Source organism: Pteropus vampyrus, unplaced genomic scaffold (assembly GCF_000151845.1).
Source record: "Pteropus vampyrus isolate Shadow unplaced genomic scaffold, Pvam_2.0 Scaffold16, whole genome shotgun sequence".
In the NCBI taxonomy this organism is placed as follows: Eukaryota; Metazoa; Chordata; class Mammalia; order Chiroptera; family Pteropodidae; genus Pteropus; species Pteropus vampyrus.
The window spans coordinates 9,187,233-9,205,768 of NW_011888797.1; the positions used below are offsets into that span (position 1 = coordinate 9,187,233).

Genomic DNA, 18,536 nt, shown 5'->3' on the forward strand with positions numbered 1-18,536 from the left:
CATCATCACCTCCATCATCCACATCATCACCTCCCTCATCGCCTCCATCATACATATCATCACCTCCATCATCACCCCCATCACCTCCATCATCACCTCCATCATTACCTCCATCATACATATCATCACCTCCATCATCACCTCCATTATCACCTCCATCATCTCCATCATCACCCCCATCATCACCCCCATCACCTCCATCATCACCTCCATCATTACCTCCATCATCCACATCATCACCTCCATCACCACCTCCATCTCTTGTCACCACCTTCAGCAGCTCCAGCAGCAAAATCATTAGGATCAGGAATTCTCAGTTCTGCCTGTAGCTGCCGTTGGCTGCCTGAGACTTGTGGACCATATTTCCTCCCTGTACCATGAGGAGTACTGGCCACCAGCAGTGATTTTCAAATTTTCATGGCCTTGAAATCTTTTGTTCAAAGGCAAAATTAAAACAGAAAAGGTTTAGGCAAGAGAAGGCAAGGCAGGAACCTAGAGCCCACTCAGCAGCCCTCACTCCTGGAACCAGATTCTCCAACTGTCCTTCCAGCTTTTATCTTTTAGAACTTTATGATCATGTACTTGCAGTGAAGCCTCCGTATTTTATTAACAGGTGCAGCTGAACCGAACTGCCCTTGTTTATAATCAGAGCATAAGAAAAAATGACCTTTCGAAGGTCAGTAAGAAAGCCCAAGTTCATTATCTGGAGCAGAACCAGGAGGCTAGGCCCCACAGAGGCATTGGCCCTGGGAATTAGCATCCTCTCTCCTCCCCGTCTCCATACCCCCAACACTGAGAAGGCAGAACCAGTTGTCATGGTCTCTGCACGTCCTACAGCTTAAGACATGATAGGGCATCGGGCCTTCCGGGGCCTTAAAGGGCCAGCAGCCTTAGGCATCACATCTTGTCCTTGGCTCCTGGCCCCTGGCAGTCTCTCTGATCCACCCTGGGAAGGGAGGAAATATTTCTCCTGATGACACAATACCCCAAGTCTCCTTCAAAACATGCAACAGCGTCTTGGGGCTGGCAACCCCAGATTATCTTGGAAAGACCTCTACTCTGCAAACGGGTCTCCCACCCTTACCACCTGCCTCCTCTCCAAAAACGGGAGGCTTGTGAATTTGGAGCATGCCAAGCCTGGGAGCAGGAAGGATCTCAGAGACCAAGGCAGATAATCTCATCACTCCTCAAATAGGTAAATAAGACCCAGAGAGGAACAGTGACTTGTCCACGGTCACACAGCAAACTGGTGGCTGAAGAGTTGATGTCCACTCGGGGGGAGCTTTTGTCTAATTGAACAGGACCTTTTGCAGCCCCAGCAACCAGATGACAGAGACAGGAGCAGAAAGACATAAGAAAATGCCCCGAGATCCCTTTGAGGGTCAGCAGAGAACTTGACCATCCTTCTTCTGGTGTTTCTAGCATGGATCGCCAAGGGCTCAGAATCTGGATAGCGGGACTGGCAGGACCCACTACCCTCCCCAGACGTGGGAGCTGCAAATGGGTGAAACCAGAGGAGACCAAAAGGGCATGTGAGTGGGACACGAAAACCCACTCAGAAAGAAGGAGAAACTCATTTGTAAATTCAAGCACGAAGGACATTCACCCGTGGCATCCCCTGGCCCCTTCCTCTCAGCTGCAGCAATGTTGATTTACATACACCCCATTAGGGATCTGACCCGCACTAGCCGGGAGCATGAGAGAAGGGGCCAGGAGAAGAGGAGCGTCGATCACCATTTGGGGCGGAGGGCGAAGGGAAAATTCTACTTGTGAGCCGCAAGCCATCCTCTATTTACAAAACTTGGATTTTTTTTTTTTTTTTCTTCTGGAATCCCTTGCTATAGAAAGCAAGATGTGTTTGGAGACCACACCACTCTGAGCTCTCAAATTCAAGACATACTCAATGTCAAAAGTTACTAATGGGCCTTTGTCATCTGTTTTCTAATTATAATACTTTAAAGGTCACCTGGCTGGGTTTCATTTATAACAGTTACTAACGTCTACTGGAACTCACCGTCTGCCAAGAACTGTGCCGGGCCCCTTACTGCATCATCTTACTTAATTCTCACTTCTACTCTATAATATATATATATTCGGATGTCCCCCCCATTGTCTAGAGGGAGGAAATCGAGACTCAGAGAGGTCGCGTACCTCCCCAAAGATCACGCAGCTGCTCAGTGGCAAAGCCATGTCTCATCTTGAAGGCCAGGTCTTAGCCTTGACACTTTACAGACTTTAACAGACTTATGAGTCTGGGGACATCGGTCCTTTCTCGTTTTTTTTTTTTTTTTTTTTTTTTTTCCTCATCTAATAAGTGAGGCGGCTGAATAAGGTCTTTTGGGGTCCTTGTAAACTCTGACTATAATTCCTCTTGGGTTCTAGGCATTCAGGGTTTGATCATAAAGCTTCTCCCAGATGCTGACATCGGTGTGAGATGGATCCCCTTTCCTCTCTCGACTCCAATCCTCGACAATTAAAAGCAAAGGAGAATCAAATGGGGGTGTTAACAAACTCAACGAACACAGCCAGCTGGTCAACCCTGGGACACAAGTCCCACCTTGCAGGCAAACACACTTGATCTTTGAGAAGGAGATGACAGGGACAATGGCATCTCTTCCTTTTACCTGATGAGGACCTCTTGCCCGTGGCCCGGGATGTCAGCCTCCACCTTCCCCCAGACGTTCAGCACCAACTGCCATTCTCCATCGCTGAGCCCCATGGTGTGGTCTGCAGAAAACAGGTAGAGCAAGTGTGGGCTCACTGGGTGTCCTGACCCTGACAGCTGGGGTTTGAGGCCGCCCGGCCCCAAAGGGATTTTATATCTCCCCCGATGCTTGACACAGATCACTTGACAGCTCGCTCGTTTCCCCTCCCCCTTCATGCAGGGGTCTAATCTTTTCCTTTCTCCAGCCCTCACATGGAAGCTATTTTGGGGCAGGTGCCATTGTGGGGAGGTAGGACAATTCAGGCCATGGGGAGGTGGGGGTGGTTGTGTGTGTGGAAAGAGTAGGGAGGAGGTCGGGCCACTGTCTGAAGTCTCAGAAGCCAACAGAAAGGGCACCGCCAAGGCCGATGCCAGCAGCCTGAAACCCAACTCTCCCTGTGGTCAGCCATTCCAAGAGGAGCCGTCATGTTTCTAAGCTTGGGCAGCAGGTGCCCAGGCTGGCCCAGGGGCAGTCCTGGCCCCGAGAGTCTCCTTATCTACATTCTGCTCACTTTGTCAGAATGCCCCTCACCCAGCCAGAAGTAACAAGTGGCCAGAAGCCTAGATGGTTTCCCACTTGAGCTGGGCAAACCCAGGCAAATCCATAACCTCTCTAAGTCTGAGTTTTTCCCACTTCACCCGGTAAACTCCTGGCTTCGTGGCCTTGCTCAGATAGTTCCGTCTGAAACATTTTGCTTGCTGCGCCCCCCCCTCAAGGCACAATTCATTGCTTTCTCCTTCCATTTGTTTACGTGTGGTCCTGTTGTATTGCGTACCTCACTGCACAGTATTCCTCACTTCCATTCCAGCTCCTACGTTAGTATAAGGACAGCCGATCCAGAGTCTTTGCTGGGTGCCAGACCCTACTCCAAGCACTTCATGTTCGGTAGCTCATTGAATTCCCCCAACAGCCCTATCTGATAGATACTGACATTAGCCCCATGCAGTCGAGGGGAAGTTAGGAGAATGTGTCATGGTCGCACAGCTAGTCTATGGAAGAGCTGGAATTTGAACCCAGAAAGCTGCGCCCCTGAGTTTATGCTCCTGAACACCTTATTTTGATGTTCATGTGGGCAGGGGCTCTGTCTTATTCATCTGCATGCCCACTAGACCTCACACGGTACCAGGTTTGAATTGAATAAATGATCATTGAATAAAAAAGATGGACGACCCTGCAAGGAAAGTAAGTGAGGATGATTGGTCTTTTCTATTTATTTATCATCCATCCATCCATGATCCATCCCTCCATCCTTCCATCCACTCACCCACCCATCATCCATCACCCATCCACCCACCCACCCACCCATCCATTCATCATCTACCGTCTGTCCATCCATTCATCCAACACACAGTTATAGAGTCCCTACTGTGTGTCGGAAACTGCCACATGCTCAGGACAACAAAACCAAGTGAAACCCTTCCCTGTGTTCAAGAAACTCCCAGTATCCTTGGGGAGATAAGTAAGAGAAATAAACTTCCAGTATAGTTTATCTGGTGCTATGATCAACACGGAATGACAGAGGATGCTACAGTTTACGACGTGCCTCCTTGGGCAGGACTATATCTAATCTTCACAGTGGCCCTGCCAGGTAGTGAGCATCGCCCCATTTTATAGCTGTGGAAAAATGAGGCTCAGAAAGAACAAGCAAGTGCCTACCCCGTGCCAGGCGTAGGATCAAAAAGGAGGGCACCTCTGAGAGGGTCTGTTCACACCCTCAGCCGCTTCAGCTCCTATTTCTGGTCACTTACGTCTGGTCACCAGCAGTGTGGCCTGCAGGACAGGGCAGGGCAGATTATTATCCCACCCGGCTGTAAGGAAACAAGGATTTGGAGCAGAGCTGCAACTCAAACCTGAATCTACTGCTCCTCTCCCATCTCCAGCCCCCTGAGTTATTTAGGGACAACCTGAGTATTTGAAAACTCATCGACTCATTACTAATGCCAAAGTGTTTAATGTGAAGCTGTCACCCCTTGGCAGGCACCCCATTAAGTGGAATGCTCATGAAAACCTGCGGCTTTGAAGTTGACAAACCTCTTAAGTTTTACCATTTAAGCTTAATAGGAAGGAATCGACTGTTTGTCCTTACATCTCTACAACAGAACAGGCGTTACCTAATGGTCGCTATGGCTACCTGGAGTCGCCAGCTCTGTTTGGGGACTATAATTATCTCTGTGACAGCCTCTGACTGGTGGGGCATTCTGCCTTTATGTGCAAAACTTTCTGCAGCCTTGCATGCTTGTGTCACACACTCACACGTGCATGTACACAGAGGCGAGTCGGTTTGATACCCAACGGGGCAGAAGTGGATCCCCACAAGTCAGACCCGCCCCTTCCTCTTTTTCCCTTTCATATCACAGATTCCTTATCTGAAAATCTGAGACTTAGAGAATCATCCTCAAGTCTTCAAATTCTGGAGTCTTGAGATCCCAGAATTAGAATTCTAGAGAGCCAAAGTCTTCAACTTGTACCACTCTAGGAACTTGGGTTCTAGATTCCAGAATCATAGAAGGCAGAAAGAGAGAAGTCTAGGATTATACGGCCATAATATCTGGAGGCTAATAGAGGCTTTACGATGGTATCTTGTCTAAGTTCTCACTAAATACAGGAATTCTTCCTACAAATCATCACCTAGCATCTGCTTAAATACTCGTGGGAGCAGTGAGCTCACTACCTAAATCTTTAAAGGGTCTTTATATTGAACCAAAATGCATCTTTCTGTCATGCTCGCCCCCTTGTCCTGGCTCTGCAGGCTCCTTGGGGATGCAGAGGATCAGCTGAGTCTTTCGCACAGGGGAAGCTGCAGGCTGACCTAAGAGTTTTCTTGTCCAGACTAAACATCCCCAGGACTTTAACGTACCCTCCCCCGGCAAGGTAAACCAGAAGCCCGTCTGGTGGGAAAAGACCTATTCTGTGATCTTCAGTGTCTGGCAGCCCGCACCTCTCATCACTCACATACACAGAGAGAACTCCCTAGCAAGGGGCTTCTAGCACCCACCACACAGGTTTGAGTCCCCAGGTGGCTCTGCACCAGGCTCCTCTCTTGCAAGGGCAGTGAGTTCAGCCTGTGTGACCTGGGAACTACGAGCCCTCAGGCAGCCGACAATCCCCCCCAGTGAATCTGAGGGATTACACTTTAAGATGCCACGGAAGGGGATCAAAGATGGATCCCTCTTTAAAGCCAGGGATCCCCTTGACCTTGACCACCGCTCTTCCCCCTCCTCCTGGGAACTTCGCCTTTGGAGGCCGGCCTGGGCTGTGCCTCCCTCCCGCCCCCGCTCAGTTTGCTCCTTCCTGGAAGAGTCTGCCCTCCTGGCCCGGGGCCAGGCCAGACTCAGAGCAGGGCTGGGGCCTGGAGCCTGCAGGACCTGCCTGAGGCCCTTGATGGGGCGGCGGGATCCCCAAGCTTGCCTCAGACCCCACACAGGCCCACCACCCACTCCTCCCCAACCTTCTAGCAGACACCATACTGGTCATGTCTCCCCTTCTCCCCAGCTGTCCTCATGGAGCCTCCAGCCAGGTGGCAGGGCTGGGGGTGGGGAGAGGTGTCTTATAGCAGCTGGGGAGAGGCACAGGGAACTAAAAATACAGTTCCACAGCAAGTCCTCACCTCTCCCTGGAGGCCCAAGGGGGTTAGATGGAGGAGGTCTGGCAGGGACACAGGATCCCAATATCCCAGTCGACAGGTGTAGCCTGGGGACGCAGCCTTGCTTTCCCTCCTCTTTACTCCCCAGCCTTGGAACGGCTCCTCCAACCCCACCTTGCACCTGTCACCTGGATGGAGCCCAGCCCCACCTCCACGGCCTCCCCCCAACCACGTGTCCCCCCCACCACCACTCCAGTCCCATCTGACGGAAACAGCTCCCCCTCCAGGAACCTCGCCCCTCATTCCATCCCCTTCCCAGCAGGTGCGTCCTCTTGCCCCTCTGTGTTCCTCATCTCTCTCTGCTTCGGGGTGCAGCTCCCCATTGGCTACCCTGTGAGCTTCCTCAGAGGCAGACACTGTACTTACGGCATTTCGGGGGGCACGGCCCCTCCTGGCAGCCCTTTCAATAGACACTTTTATAAGCTCCACTTTACACACGAGGAGACTGAGGCACACAGAGAGGTTAAGGAACTTGCCCAAGGTCACACAGCTAGGAAATGCCAAGCATGAAATTCGAACCCGGGCAGTCTAGTGTCAGAGTTTATGCTTCGCAGCTGGGAACTAGTCTAACTTTTGGAGTCTTCCTCTTCCCCCTCTCACCTTTCTGACAGCACATAGCAAAAGGCCAGGTCGGTAAGCTCTTCGAATGTTTATTTTATTGAACCGAGTCATCCAGCGTCTTGGCTTCCTGGAGGCGAAGGCGGACAATTGGAAGGCTGACAACTGGCTGGCCCTGCTGCCATCTAGCGGTGGTAAAGAGAAAAACCTCCATCTCTGGCTGGGCCGCTTCCTCTGTGCAACTTTGCTCACCCACTCGCCCTCCCAGCCAGCCAGGACGGGGCCTTTTTCCATCTGTATACACATGGCACCGACCAGGGATGGTTGTTAAGTTATTAAAAGATGAAGAAGACCTTGTTCTCAAGGGACTCAAGGCGGAGTGGAGGAAACGCCCCGAAGGGTTCAGAAAGCAACAGAGATTCGAGCAGAGGGCGATGGGAGGGCAGAGAGGCAGCCGAGGCCCCCGCAGAGAAGACCTCCCGGCAGAGGCGATGATCGGGCTGGCTCTTACAGTGTTAGGGGGCGCTCGGAAAGTTCTCCTTAACAGAGGTAACAGACCGTGTGCAAAAGCCCGAAGGACGCAGGGTGCCCAGGGCCGGGGGTGCTGTAGGAGGCAAGGCCTCCTGGGAGAGCTCTCCAGTGCCAGAACCAGGGCGAGGGGACTTGGAGTGGACAGTTCAGTTCCACAAATGCGCACGCTCATGGCTCTGTCTGGGGTGGCCGAGGTGAACGCCACGCAGTCCACGAGCTTCAGGGGGCCATGGGAGGGAGGGCTATGTGAACAGATGCTGGCAGCGCTTTGTGGTAAGGACAGTGACAGAGGCAGTTAAGCATAGGGCTAAAAGCTTTGGAACCAGACACCTGGCTTAGATGCTCGGCCCAACCGTGTATTTTGATTTTTGTGGTCCAGGGAAAGCATCACAACTTTTGGGGGGGCTTTGGTCTTTTTATCTGTAAAATGCGAAATTTGAAAATAATTACCTATCTCAAATGTTGTCATGTAGATTAAAAGAGGGTGTGCACATACAGGACTCAGCATGGTGCCTGGTACACAGTCAGTGCTCAATAATTGCTCACTGTGATATAAGGAATGAAGGAATCACAAAGGAGGAAGTTATTAATTCCACCAAGGAACGTGTAACAGAGAAGGTGATGCCTGAGTAGGAATTTGAAGGATCAACAGAGGTTTCCAAAGTGAGGAAAGGATATTCCAGGCCCAAAGACCAAAACTTTTAAGGACATGGAAGTTAGTGTTTTAGGACTAGGTTTGGTTGCAGATGACAGAAAATCCAAAATAATATGGCTTCAACAAGAGAATATTTTTCCTCTTTCATATAGAAGTCCAGAGGTAGTGGTCCAGGGCTGATATGGAACACAACGGTGTCAGGAACCTAGCCTCAATCTACTTTAGTGCTCTGCTATATTACACACATGGCCTCTACCTTTTGAACCAAGATGGCTGCTTGAGCTCCAGCCATCATGTCATCATTCCAACCAGCAGGAAGGCAAAAAGGGTGAAGGAGGTCGTGCTCCTTGCCTTTAGAGACACTTTCAGGAAGTCATAATCAATACTTCTTCTCACTGCACATCACATGGCCACACCTCTGTGCAAGGGAACCTGGAAAATTTCCATATGACCATATCCCCAGCTAAAAATCGGGCGTTCCAAACAAAACAAAAACAAACTCACAGATACAGACAACAGATTGGTGGTTATGAGAGAAGAAGAGGGGCCAGCAGAGGGTGAAATGGGTAAAGGGGGTCAAATAGATGGTGACAAATGGAAACTAGACTTTTGGTGGTGAGTACGCTGTGGTGTATACAGATATCAAATTATAATGCTGTACACCTGAAACTGACGTAATGTTATTAACCAATGTTACCTCAACAAAAATAAATTTTAATAAAGTAAATTGAAACTGAAAAAAAAAAAGGGACATCTATTACTTAGAAAGAAGGGAAGAAGGTAAATTGAATGTAAACTAGAAATTTCTGCCACAGGAGCTGTGAAAAGCATGGTCCATGCGGGGAAGGACAAATTCTTTGGTGTTTTGGTGGTGGAAAAAGTGAGGGCGGAAGCAATGGACGATGAGGCCAGACGAATAAACAGAGGCCAACCGCAGACGGCCCGGGAAGCCATAGGAAGTAAGGTCCCCCAGGAGCGCTGAAGGGCTTCAAGCAGGGGAGGGCTTCCCCCGGATTTGCTGTCCTAGAAACACCACACCAGTTGCAGATGGGAATAATGTGATGAAGGGGACAAGTTGGGAGGCAGGAGACATTTCTCCCCATCATTTTATTATACAAATGTTTGTGCATGCAGCAAAGCTGAATTTTTGCGTGAACACCGTATACTCACCACCTAAAGTCTACCACTGACGTTTTACTAGTCTTACCACATATCTATCCATCCCTACATGCATCCATCAATCTTTCTTATTTTTGCAGCATTTCAAAGTAAATTGCAGATGTCTGTCCAACCACTGTCCCCTAAATACTTCGGTATGCGTATCCTTAGCAGGAGTTCAATATTTGCATTTTTTTTCTTTTGATGAAAAATTTCCATCCAATGAAATGCACATGCTTGAAGAGTATATTTGCAGAATTTTGACAAATTCATACACCTGTGTAACCCAACACCTATCAGGATACAGATCATTCTCATATGTAAGATGAGAATGTTCCCCATGCCCCTTCCTGGTCAATGCCGGCTGCCGCCACCTCCCAGAGGCAACCACTGCCTTGATGTTTTGGGGTTTTCAACCGCAGATCGGTTTGGAGAAGGGAGACCTTTCAGAGCCTGCTGTGGAGCCCACATCCGGGGTGGGGCGGGGGGCCTGAGCAGAGGGAGGCAGGGCAGAGGGATAAAGAGGAGAGGGAACAGGCTCTGCAGGGAAGACTGGGGCGAGGGGAGTTGAGTTTCTTGCTGACGGACTGGGCAGATGGCAGTGTCATTTAGTAAGACAGGCGAGGCACCCGGGAGGAGACGGGTCTCCTTTGGGACAGTAGCATCTGCTGTCCCAAAGGCCACACCCTTGTTTTCCCCAAAGCAGCTGAGTAGGCATGGAGATGGCACGGGCGTGGATACCTCTGGTTGGCAGGGCACAGAGAGGAGCCCTCTCTCTGAGGGGGAGTGTCGAGGGCAGCCTCTACCTGGCAGCCCCCCCATCCTCTCTCCCGAGCATCCTACAGCTCTGCACCCTTCCCACTCTCTACACCACCCGCCCCTATCCTAATACCTCTTCCCTTTAAAATCAATCAAAACCCAGGTCTGAGCCACCCACAGCCCCTCCAGGGAGGGGGACATCAGCTCTGCTCCCCCCTGGAGAGGGCAGCGGAAGCAGAGACACAAAGTGAATCAGGGCCCATGCCGCCACCTGGAGCACGGTTGGGTTTTCTCCAGTCTGCCTAAAATCGCGCCTAACTCACCACGGCACAGAGCAAACGCATTTGGTCCTCGTCTTCCCATCAGCGGGACTTGAAAGCCCATCCGCGGAGTCCTAGCACCAAACGCCCCGAGTTAAGCTGATGACCTGGAGAAGCCGGAGTTGACCCCAGCCGCACAGGGCCGGAGTGTGAGTTGGTGCAGAGGAAGAAGCAGAGGTCGCCCAGGAGAGAGTGTCCAGGGAAGAAAAGAAGGACCCTGGGGAGCACCCTGACTTTTAAGAATTGGGAGGGGGAAGAGGAGATGGAGAGGGAAACCTCCAAGGACACGGGGGAGCCCTAAGAGAGTACAAGGAGGGGAGTGATGGGTCAGGTCCGCACATGGGGGTGAAGGAGAGGCAGAGTGGGGACTGAGGAGGAAATTACGGACTCCTGCGTGCCAGGTGGGGGGTGAAGGCGGAAGTGCAAACACCGGTACCTTCATATGAGTTAGAGCGCTAGCTGCTATGACAAACAACCCCCCAAATCTCGGTGGCCTATTAATTAGCAGGCTTCATACGTTTGGTTCTCATTATGATTACCTCATAATCCAATGCAAGCTGGGGACGGGGCTCTGCTCCATACGGTGATTCGGGGGCCCAGCTTCACCCGCAAAGACCTGTGGTCCCTCCGCATCCAGCAGGCAAAGGAGAGGAGAGTGAAACTAACGTAAATAAAATGTTGCATAATCCCATGGACAGATGAGAAAGAGGAGCTGGGAATAAAACGTTCGTATAAATAGTGTCCTAATATCCCACAGAGCAAGGAGTGGATGCTCCGTATTTGTTAAAGCCCTTTGGATTGTCACCCTCCACGTGAGTTTTATCATCACTGATAAACTACTTGGCAGGTGAGGAGAGGGGTAGCTGAAAGGGGCAGGGGGAGGGCGATCGTACCGGTCTGTGATGATTGGAAAGGCATCCTTGAAAACGGGGTGTTGGAATAGGGGCCGGAAAGACAATCAGAGACTTAGGGAAGCCAGAATGGGTATGAAACATTCAGGAAAACCCGAGAAGGCCAGTTTAGCCAGGTCAGGAGTTTTGTGAAGCGATTGGTCAGGTATGAGGTTGGAATGCTGGCTTGGAGGAGATCAGGAATGACTTTGAGCTTAAGAATTCGGTGGTGCAGACCTGGAGAGGGGCTGTGGTTGTGGCTCGGGGTAGGGGAGGGAGGGGATTCCTAGCACGTGGGATGAGTCAGCAGGGTCAGTTAAAATTAGTCACGTTGGCCCAGCACTGAAAAGCCAAAGGCGAACAGTGGTGCCAGCTCGTGTGGCAACCAGGGTTTGTTTCTCTGGGATTCTTTGGCCTTCCTGATCTGAACTACGGGGAGCTTAGAGCTGGAGCAGGTGCTCGGGCCTGGCCTGGGCTCCTGCTTTGGGCCGTTAGAGCAGCATCTGCAGGTTTCTAACCTTGGCTGCAGGGGCGGGCGGGGGCGTGATATGATGCAGCTCCCGTCACCTTGGCTTGAGTGGTGTCGCCAGCCCCTCCTTCAAGGAGGCTTTCTTCACCAATGAGACCAGGTAACAGACTCTTTCATTTCGTCCGTGAGGCAATATTTACAATTGTCCCTGTACACTAGATACTGGTTGTGTTTAAAAGCATGTATTATTCAGCAGGCCCTATGCAAGGCCCTTACCTGCCATCTCCCCGCCCCTCCTACACACCCAGGCACCAACCTGGAGAGGAGGAAGTGTGGTGCTGGTTAGGGGTAGCGGGGTGATGGAGGGGGTGAAGGGGACCCTGAAATACTGAGCAGTTACTCGGAAAGATTGAGATCTGTGAACTAGCTCATCTAAGTCCCCCCAGCACCCTGCTACGCACACACACATACAGCAGTGTGAGGTGCTTATAAGCAGGAGGCAAAATAGTACAGTGCATCTGGAGCCAGACGACTGGGATTGAGCTCTGTCCTCGCTGCTTGCGAGCCGTGTGACTTCAGGCAAGTTACTTCACCTTTCTGTGCCTCGGTTTCTTCATCTGCCGAATGGAAATCATAACAGTACCTGCCTCCTAGGGCGTGGTGACATTTAAAATAAGTAAAATCCCTAAAACTGTGCCTGGCACAGAGTGAGCACTCAGTGCACGTGTGGACTTCTGGTCTCGGTTATAGTTAATAAAGAAACCACATTTGAAAAAAGAAACCGCCTTTAAAAAAAAAACAAAACACATCTGGGTCGAAATGGTTAGAATGTTGACTCCATCATAGGACTAATGAGCATGGTCCCTGACGGGCTGGGGGCCATGAGGTCAGGCCCCGTGTCGGTCTTATTATTTCTGTTGCCTGGTACAGGGCCAAGTTCATGCCGATAACAACCGCTGTGCCAGCCCCACTCGGCACCCACCGCTGGCCTTAGCGCCACCAGGCACGGTGCTAAGTCCTTCATACGCTGCGGCTCATGCCGTCCTCATGCTCACCTTAAGCAGGAGGTGCTTGATAAAGACTCGCTGGATGAGAAAACACCTCCCACCCCGGACCCAGTAGAGAATGGATGGAGAAGTGCTTTGCAAACTGTGAAGTGTGCAACTCGTGAGGATGCAAAACACTTAGGGCCCCTTCTCTGAGCGTCGGGGGCCCCGTTCTATTGCTGGCTCGGCGGGGCGCCCGGGGGCGCTCCCCTGGGTGGAGGCTGCCCCACTCCAGTCTCTGCCTCCACCTCCACGCGGCCGTCCCTTCTCTGAGTTTCCGCGTCTTCTCCCTCCTGTCTCTTTGAAGGACACTGTCGTTGGAGTCAGGGCCCACCCTAAATCCGTGGACGATCTCATCGCCCGAGATCCTTAATTACACTGGCGAAGACCCTATTTCCTAATAAGACTACATTCTCAGGTGCCAGGGAGAAGGACTTGGACAGAGCACTCTGGGGTCACCAGTTGACTCACTACAGATGGAGAAGCATAGGCCCAGGGGAGAAGGGTTTAGCTTGGCACCCCGCAGGGCAGCCAACAGACAGCTTGCTCCCCCGGATGCTGGATATGAGGCCGGGGCTCTGTCACCACCCATGCTGCCCGGGGTCCCCGAGATTCTCTGGGAAAGTCTTCAGAGAAAAGCCATCTGGAGACCGTCCGGGCTTGGGGGAGCCTGTCTTCTCCCCACACAGAATGGCCATGACGTGACCACGGCAGGGGTGCGCTCTCCTGGGGTCTCAACTGGCGTGTGGCCCAGCTCTGGTGAAGAGCCCGTGTCACTCCTGCTCACGGAGTCCCTGCTCCCTTCTCCGCAGAGGCCAGAAGCAGCCCTGGACTCGAGGGAGCAGGGAGAGGAATGAGGCCCCCTGACCTCGGGGTGGACGGGGCCAGTTTGCACAGGATTCGAACGGAGGAATCCGACACTAAATCTCACGCTGAGAGAGGCCGCAGAGCACAGTGGTTCGGGTTCTGGGCTCAGACCCCAGCTGTCTGGGCTCAGACCCCGGCACTGCCATGGGCTGGACATGTGGCCTTGGGTGCATTATTCATTTCTCCCTGTCTCAGTGCTTTCCCTGGTGAAATAGGGACCACAGCAGGCTGACCTCACGGAGTTACGGAAAGGATTAACCTAAGCACATAAAGCCATTATCACAGAGCCCATCGGACCGGGGAGAGACGGCGATTGTCAGTGGGCATGATCTGTGGGCGCCACTGACCACGAGCTCAAGCTAAAAATAAAATCAAATGTCAGTTGTGATCAAATTAACATAACTTCCTACCCCTCAGCTCTTCCTCGCTGGAAGAGTCTCCTCTCTTACTAGTTCCATTCAGCCGCAGGATTTTGCTTTTCTGTGCAAATCAAAATTCAGGTCCACAGCCAGGGAATGGCCACAGGCCACGTGGAGCCGACCCTGGTTTTAAGAACTGTAAGAGAAGAAGGCGGGGAGTCATCACCAGTCTGACACCATACACGTCAGTGCTGGTCAGGACCGTGGAACAACAGAGGTCTTTTCTTCCCTTAATGAAACAACCTAAAATCGGGCTCTAATACCTGTCGCCAAGACAGAATCCTATTGTTTGACCTCATCTTCTAATGCCTGATTGCCTCCCCACGGCAGTCAGAGCACAGATCTGGGGGGTCGGGCCCCTGGCAGGGACTCTCAGTGCTGCTCGGGGCAGGAAAGGGGCGAGGGGCCTGCTCCCTCTCTCCCTCGGAAGACTTGGGCCTCTGCAAATGTGCCAGAGCCCAGCCAGCAGCCCCGCAGTCTGCATAGCACAGGCTGACATGCGAGTTTGCTTGTTCTGTATCAAGCCCAATGCTTGCCTGCTCTCCCACGGAATTTCGGAATCCAGGACGAAGATCTAGAACTTCGCATGTGAAGCCGTGTGGGACAATCCCGCAGCCCAGGTTGACCTTCTCCGCGTGCAAACTTGGGGCCCCCTCCCCCGGCCCCCAGAGGCGCTTGCTCCTGGCCACATGGAGAAGCCAGATGCAGAGACAGAAAGAGCTGGTGGCAACGTCTTTTCCTCCCCAGCAAAGTCACGCCCGGCAGCAATGACCAAGCTAAACCCCAGCCCCCCGTTCTGCCGCTGTCCCTCAGCCTCGCCAGTCCTTTCTCTCTGTCCCCTCAAAATACGCTTCGCCCAAGGACTGAGCCTGGTGCTCTGCTCATCTGCGTTGTCACAGAGAACAGGCCGGTCCGGTCACTGGGCTCTCTCCACCCACTCTGGGCTCTGGTGCATTCCATTTACTCCATCTCGCTAGATTGGAATGACCCGTACGGAGAGCTGTGGGATTCGGGTCACTTTGGCCCAACAAAGGTTCACTGGGCTCGCCATGTAAGGAGGAGGCCAGGGAACTAAACGTTGAAACAAGCCGCATTCAGAGACGGCAGTACGCTGATCGGCCCTGCAGCCGGGTGCTAACCACCCATTCCCCACACCCTAAAGGGAAAACAGGAAAAAGCTTCCAGTCAGTCTCCTCCCGCACAAAATAAAATCACCCATTCCCTACAGCTAAAACCATGGGGAACATATGGACCAAAGACCGAACTACCAGCAAGCCCTTCCCGTTACATATTATCTTTCCTCGCTGTCTGTCCACGCCATCAAAGGAAAATGGGTAGAAGAAGGCTCTCAACTGTGATTCATAGAAACTGAGGATGATAGATAAACGGAATTCCTCCTGGAAAGAGACAGACAGACAGACAGACAGAGACAGAGAGAGGCCACCAGGAGGAATCGGTTTGCAAGTTCACGTTCGCTGGTCCGGGCAAGTGCGCTAAGGGCTTCTGGGATGCGCTCTGCGGGAGGAGTTCTGGGAGCTAGACAGACCTCAGTTCTAACCCAACCCTCGCACTTGGTAGCCGTGTCAGACACCGCCCCTCGGGTAAGCCTCAGTCTTGGAAACTGCACATTGGGCTTGTGCTCCCCGCCTCTTAGAAGGACCCAGGGGATAAAACGAGGCGATTCGTGAAATGCTCTGTGATGTTGTGATTTAGAACAAGAAATACATATTCGGTCTTCGACCCCTGTCCTGCCACGGGGCTCCTAAAACGCTCGGCGTTTCCTAAGATGAGAGCGATAAAGGTGTCGTGTGTTAAGTTAATAAGGTGACTTCTAGAATGCCCCTGCGTCACGTGACGGAAGGGGCTGGCTGCCAGCGGAGCCTTCCACGTGATGAGAGGGTTGGGCATTTCAGTCCTGCCCCCCACCACCTCCAGGGAGGGGAGAGGGCCTGCAGATTTGAGTTAAGTCGCCAAAAGTCAATGATTTAATCGAACGTGCCTTGTAATGGAGCCTCCATAAAAACCTGGAAAGGCCGGTTTGGTGAACTTCCAGGCTGGGGGACACCTGGGGCTGCTGGGACTGATGGGCTCAGGGAGGGCATGGAAGCTCTGGGCCCTTTGCCCACACCGTGCCCTGTGCATCTCCGCCATCTGGCTGTTGCCAGGTCATACCGTTTTATAATGAACCAGCCGTCTAGGAAGTCAAGTGTCTCCTGAGTTCTTTGAGCTGCTCTAGCAAATTAATTTCACCCAAGGACGAGGTCGCAGACACCTGCCACCTCTAGCCAATCAGTCGGAGGCACTGGTGGCAACTGGACTTGTGACTGGCGTCTGAAGTCGGGGCGGTCTAGGAGGACAGAGCCGTTAACCTGCGGGATCTGAGGTTGTCTCTGGGTCAAGCATGTCGGCATCGAGCTAAATTTTAGGACACCCATCTGGTGTCAAAGGGTTGCCTGGTGGTGTCGGGGGCCGGGGGGGAATATGACACTGGAAGTGGGGGCAGAATCAATCATATGCTCCCAGCACAGGGCTCCACGTGCGATGGTGTGTGCTTGGCAGTTCCCGTGCCTCCAAACCCACGATCACAAACGTCTTTTCTCTCAATGCGAGGTCTGAGAAGGAAGGGGAACATCCCCTCAAGAGTTTCTCAAATCTCCCATGAAAGGCGGGTCCTTTGTGTATAAAAACGGTAACAGTGATGAGTACCTGATGACAATCTTTACGACTGTCAGGATAGACTCATTCGGTCCTTACAAAAACTCTGAGAAGTGGGTAAAATGGTGCTGGCGGGCTGTTAGGACACGCAGCCAGGGCCTGGAACCCAGTGGTCCAGGGGCCAAGCTCGGTGCCCCTCCCTCCCCAGGGACCGCTGCTCCCCACTTCACTCCCTTTCCCCCAGCATAGCTGTGGGGGCAGGGATGGGACTTCAGGGTTTGGCAAATCGCGCTCTCTGGGCAGCGTTTGCTAAAACTATCCTTAAATGCCACAGCCAGGGAGAAGGGAGAGATTCTGGGAATCCACGGATTTCGGGGTCAGAGTGCTCCTCAAGGCCCCTCCCCATCCCTGGCGATCGGCACTGCCCGAGCCTGATTTCTGCCGCCAAAGGAGCACAGGGCTTTTCAGTCGGGGCTGTGTCTTGGGATTATTATAACCTTGGGCCCAAAGCGCCTGCTCCAACCCAGCCAGCTGACTTGGCCGTGCTGACTTTCCTGCTGCCAGCTGCCTCCGAGGGGGTCGGAGAGAAGCCGGTCAGCAGCCTGGCTGTGTTCCAGGCGCAATCCCAGAGTCCCCGGCAGCTCTGGGGGAGAGGGGGAGCGCCTGTGTGCAGCTCAGCCCTGGCCCAACAAGCCCTCAGAGAGCAAAGAGCAGCATGCTCTACGGGACACATAAAATGTGCCGCCTTTACCGTTTTTAAGTGTAGTGTTTGGTGGCAGGAAATACATTCGCATAGTGTGCAAACACCACCACCGTCCATCCACAGAGCTGTTTTCATCTCACAAAACTGAAACTCTGTTAAACAATAACTCCCCACTCCCCCCTCCCACAGCCCCACACAACCACGGATGGACTTCCCGTTCCTGTGACCTTGACTACAGCAGGGCGCTCACGCAAGGGGAGCCACCACACGGTGTTTGTCCTTCTGTGTCTGGCTTCTTTCGCTGAGCATCACATTTCCAGGGTTCCTCCACGTTATAGCACGAGTCAGAATCCCCTCCCTTTTTAAGGCTGAATAACGTTCCAGCGTATGTACAGACCACATTCCGTTTCTCCGTGGACACTGGGGTCGCTTCACCTCCCAGCTATTGTGAGGAAGGCCGTAGGAACATGGGTGCACAAAATCTCTGAGATCCCGCTTTCAATTCTGTCGGGTAGATACTCAGAAGTGGTATGGCTGCATCGCATGGTCATTCAATTCTTAATTTTTTGAGGAAACTCCATACTGTTTTCCACAGCAGCTGCACCAGCTTACACGCCCACCAGCAGTGCACAAGGGTTCCGACTGCTCCGCATCTTCACGAACGCTTGTTGTTTTTACTATGTGTTTTTATAATAGCCGTCGTAATGGGTGTGAGCTGTTGGGGGCGGGGTCGTGTGTGACAGGGCAGCTCTCCGCCTGTTCATCCCCGGGACACGAGATCCTGGTGACCCCAGCAGGGGTGGGACAGGATGCCGCCTCACAGGCTCCTGTACAGAAATAGTCCATGTGCCCTTTCCTCCAATGACCAAGACACACGAATCCACAAACTGGTGGGCAAGAGCGGAGTGCTGCCCCTTACAATTCCACCGCTCGCCCCCAAATTTTGCTGCCCATTACGTGACTGGAAGCTCTTCTCATCTAGAAGGTTTTGCTTAGTACCCGAAGGAGGAACCCTTCCCCCTGTTCACCCAGTAATCGTCAAATTGGAAAGTGTGAGCCGGCCTTAAAAAAACAATGACACGTGCAGCCTTACTGAGAGGATTCAGTGCCACACGATTCTCTCCGTGGCTTCCAGGTTACGGAGCTGTGCAGCCGGCT

The 18,536-nt window shown here is 52.4% G+C and overlaps 2 protein-coding genes across 23 annotated transcripts in view; one reads left to right on the forward strand and one right to left on the reverse strand.

Annotated features, from left to right (window-relative positions):
- MB (myoglobin) overlaps positions 1-18,536 on the reverse strand; it is a 30,105-nt gene that overhangs the window by 8,580 nt on the left and 2,989 nt on the right. The window contains exons 1-5 of one of the 20 annotated variants that reach the window (XM_023527387.1): positions 11,223-11,373; positions 10,869-10,945; positions 4,362-4,475; positions 3,481-3,621; positions 2,625-2,727 (exon numbers count right to left, since the gene is read on the reverse strand). In XM_023527387.1, the coding sequence (XP_023383155.1) occupies positions 2,625-2,719 (95 nt within the window). In that variant the 5' untranslated portion in view covers positions 2,720-2,727; positions 3,481-3,621; positions 4,362-4,475; positions 10,869-10,945; positions 11,223-11,373. Of the gene's footprint in view, positions 1-2,624; positions 2,728-3,480; positions 3,622-4,361; positions 4,476-6,714; positions 6,896-6,948; positions 7,043-7,609; positions 8,398-8,443; positions 8,525-10,332; positions 10,489-10,868; positions 10,964-11,222; positions 11,374-18,536 lie in introns of those variants that run through there. The other 19 variants (XM_023527378.1, XM_023527380.1, XM_023527385.1 and 16 more) reach the window with 19 other exon arrangements.
- Positions 10,991-18,536, forward strand: part of LOC105311254 (apolipoprotein L6-like) — a 29,317-nt gene continuing 21,771 nt past the window's right edge. For 2 of the 3 annotated variants that reach the window (XM_023527364.1, XM_023527365.1), the window contains exon 1: positions 11,553-11,848. The gene's annotated coding sequence lies outside the window, so the exon portion shown is untranslated. Of the gene's footprint in view, positions 11,142-11,552; positions 11,849-18,536 lie in introns of those variants that run through there. The other variant, XM_023527367.1, reaches the window with a different exon arrangement.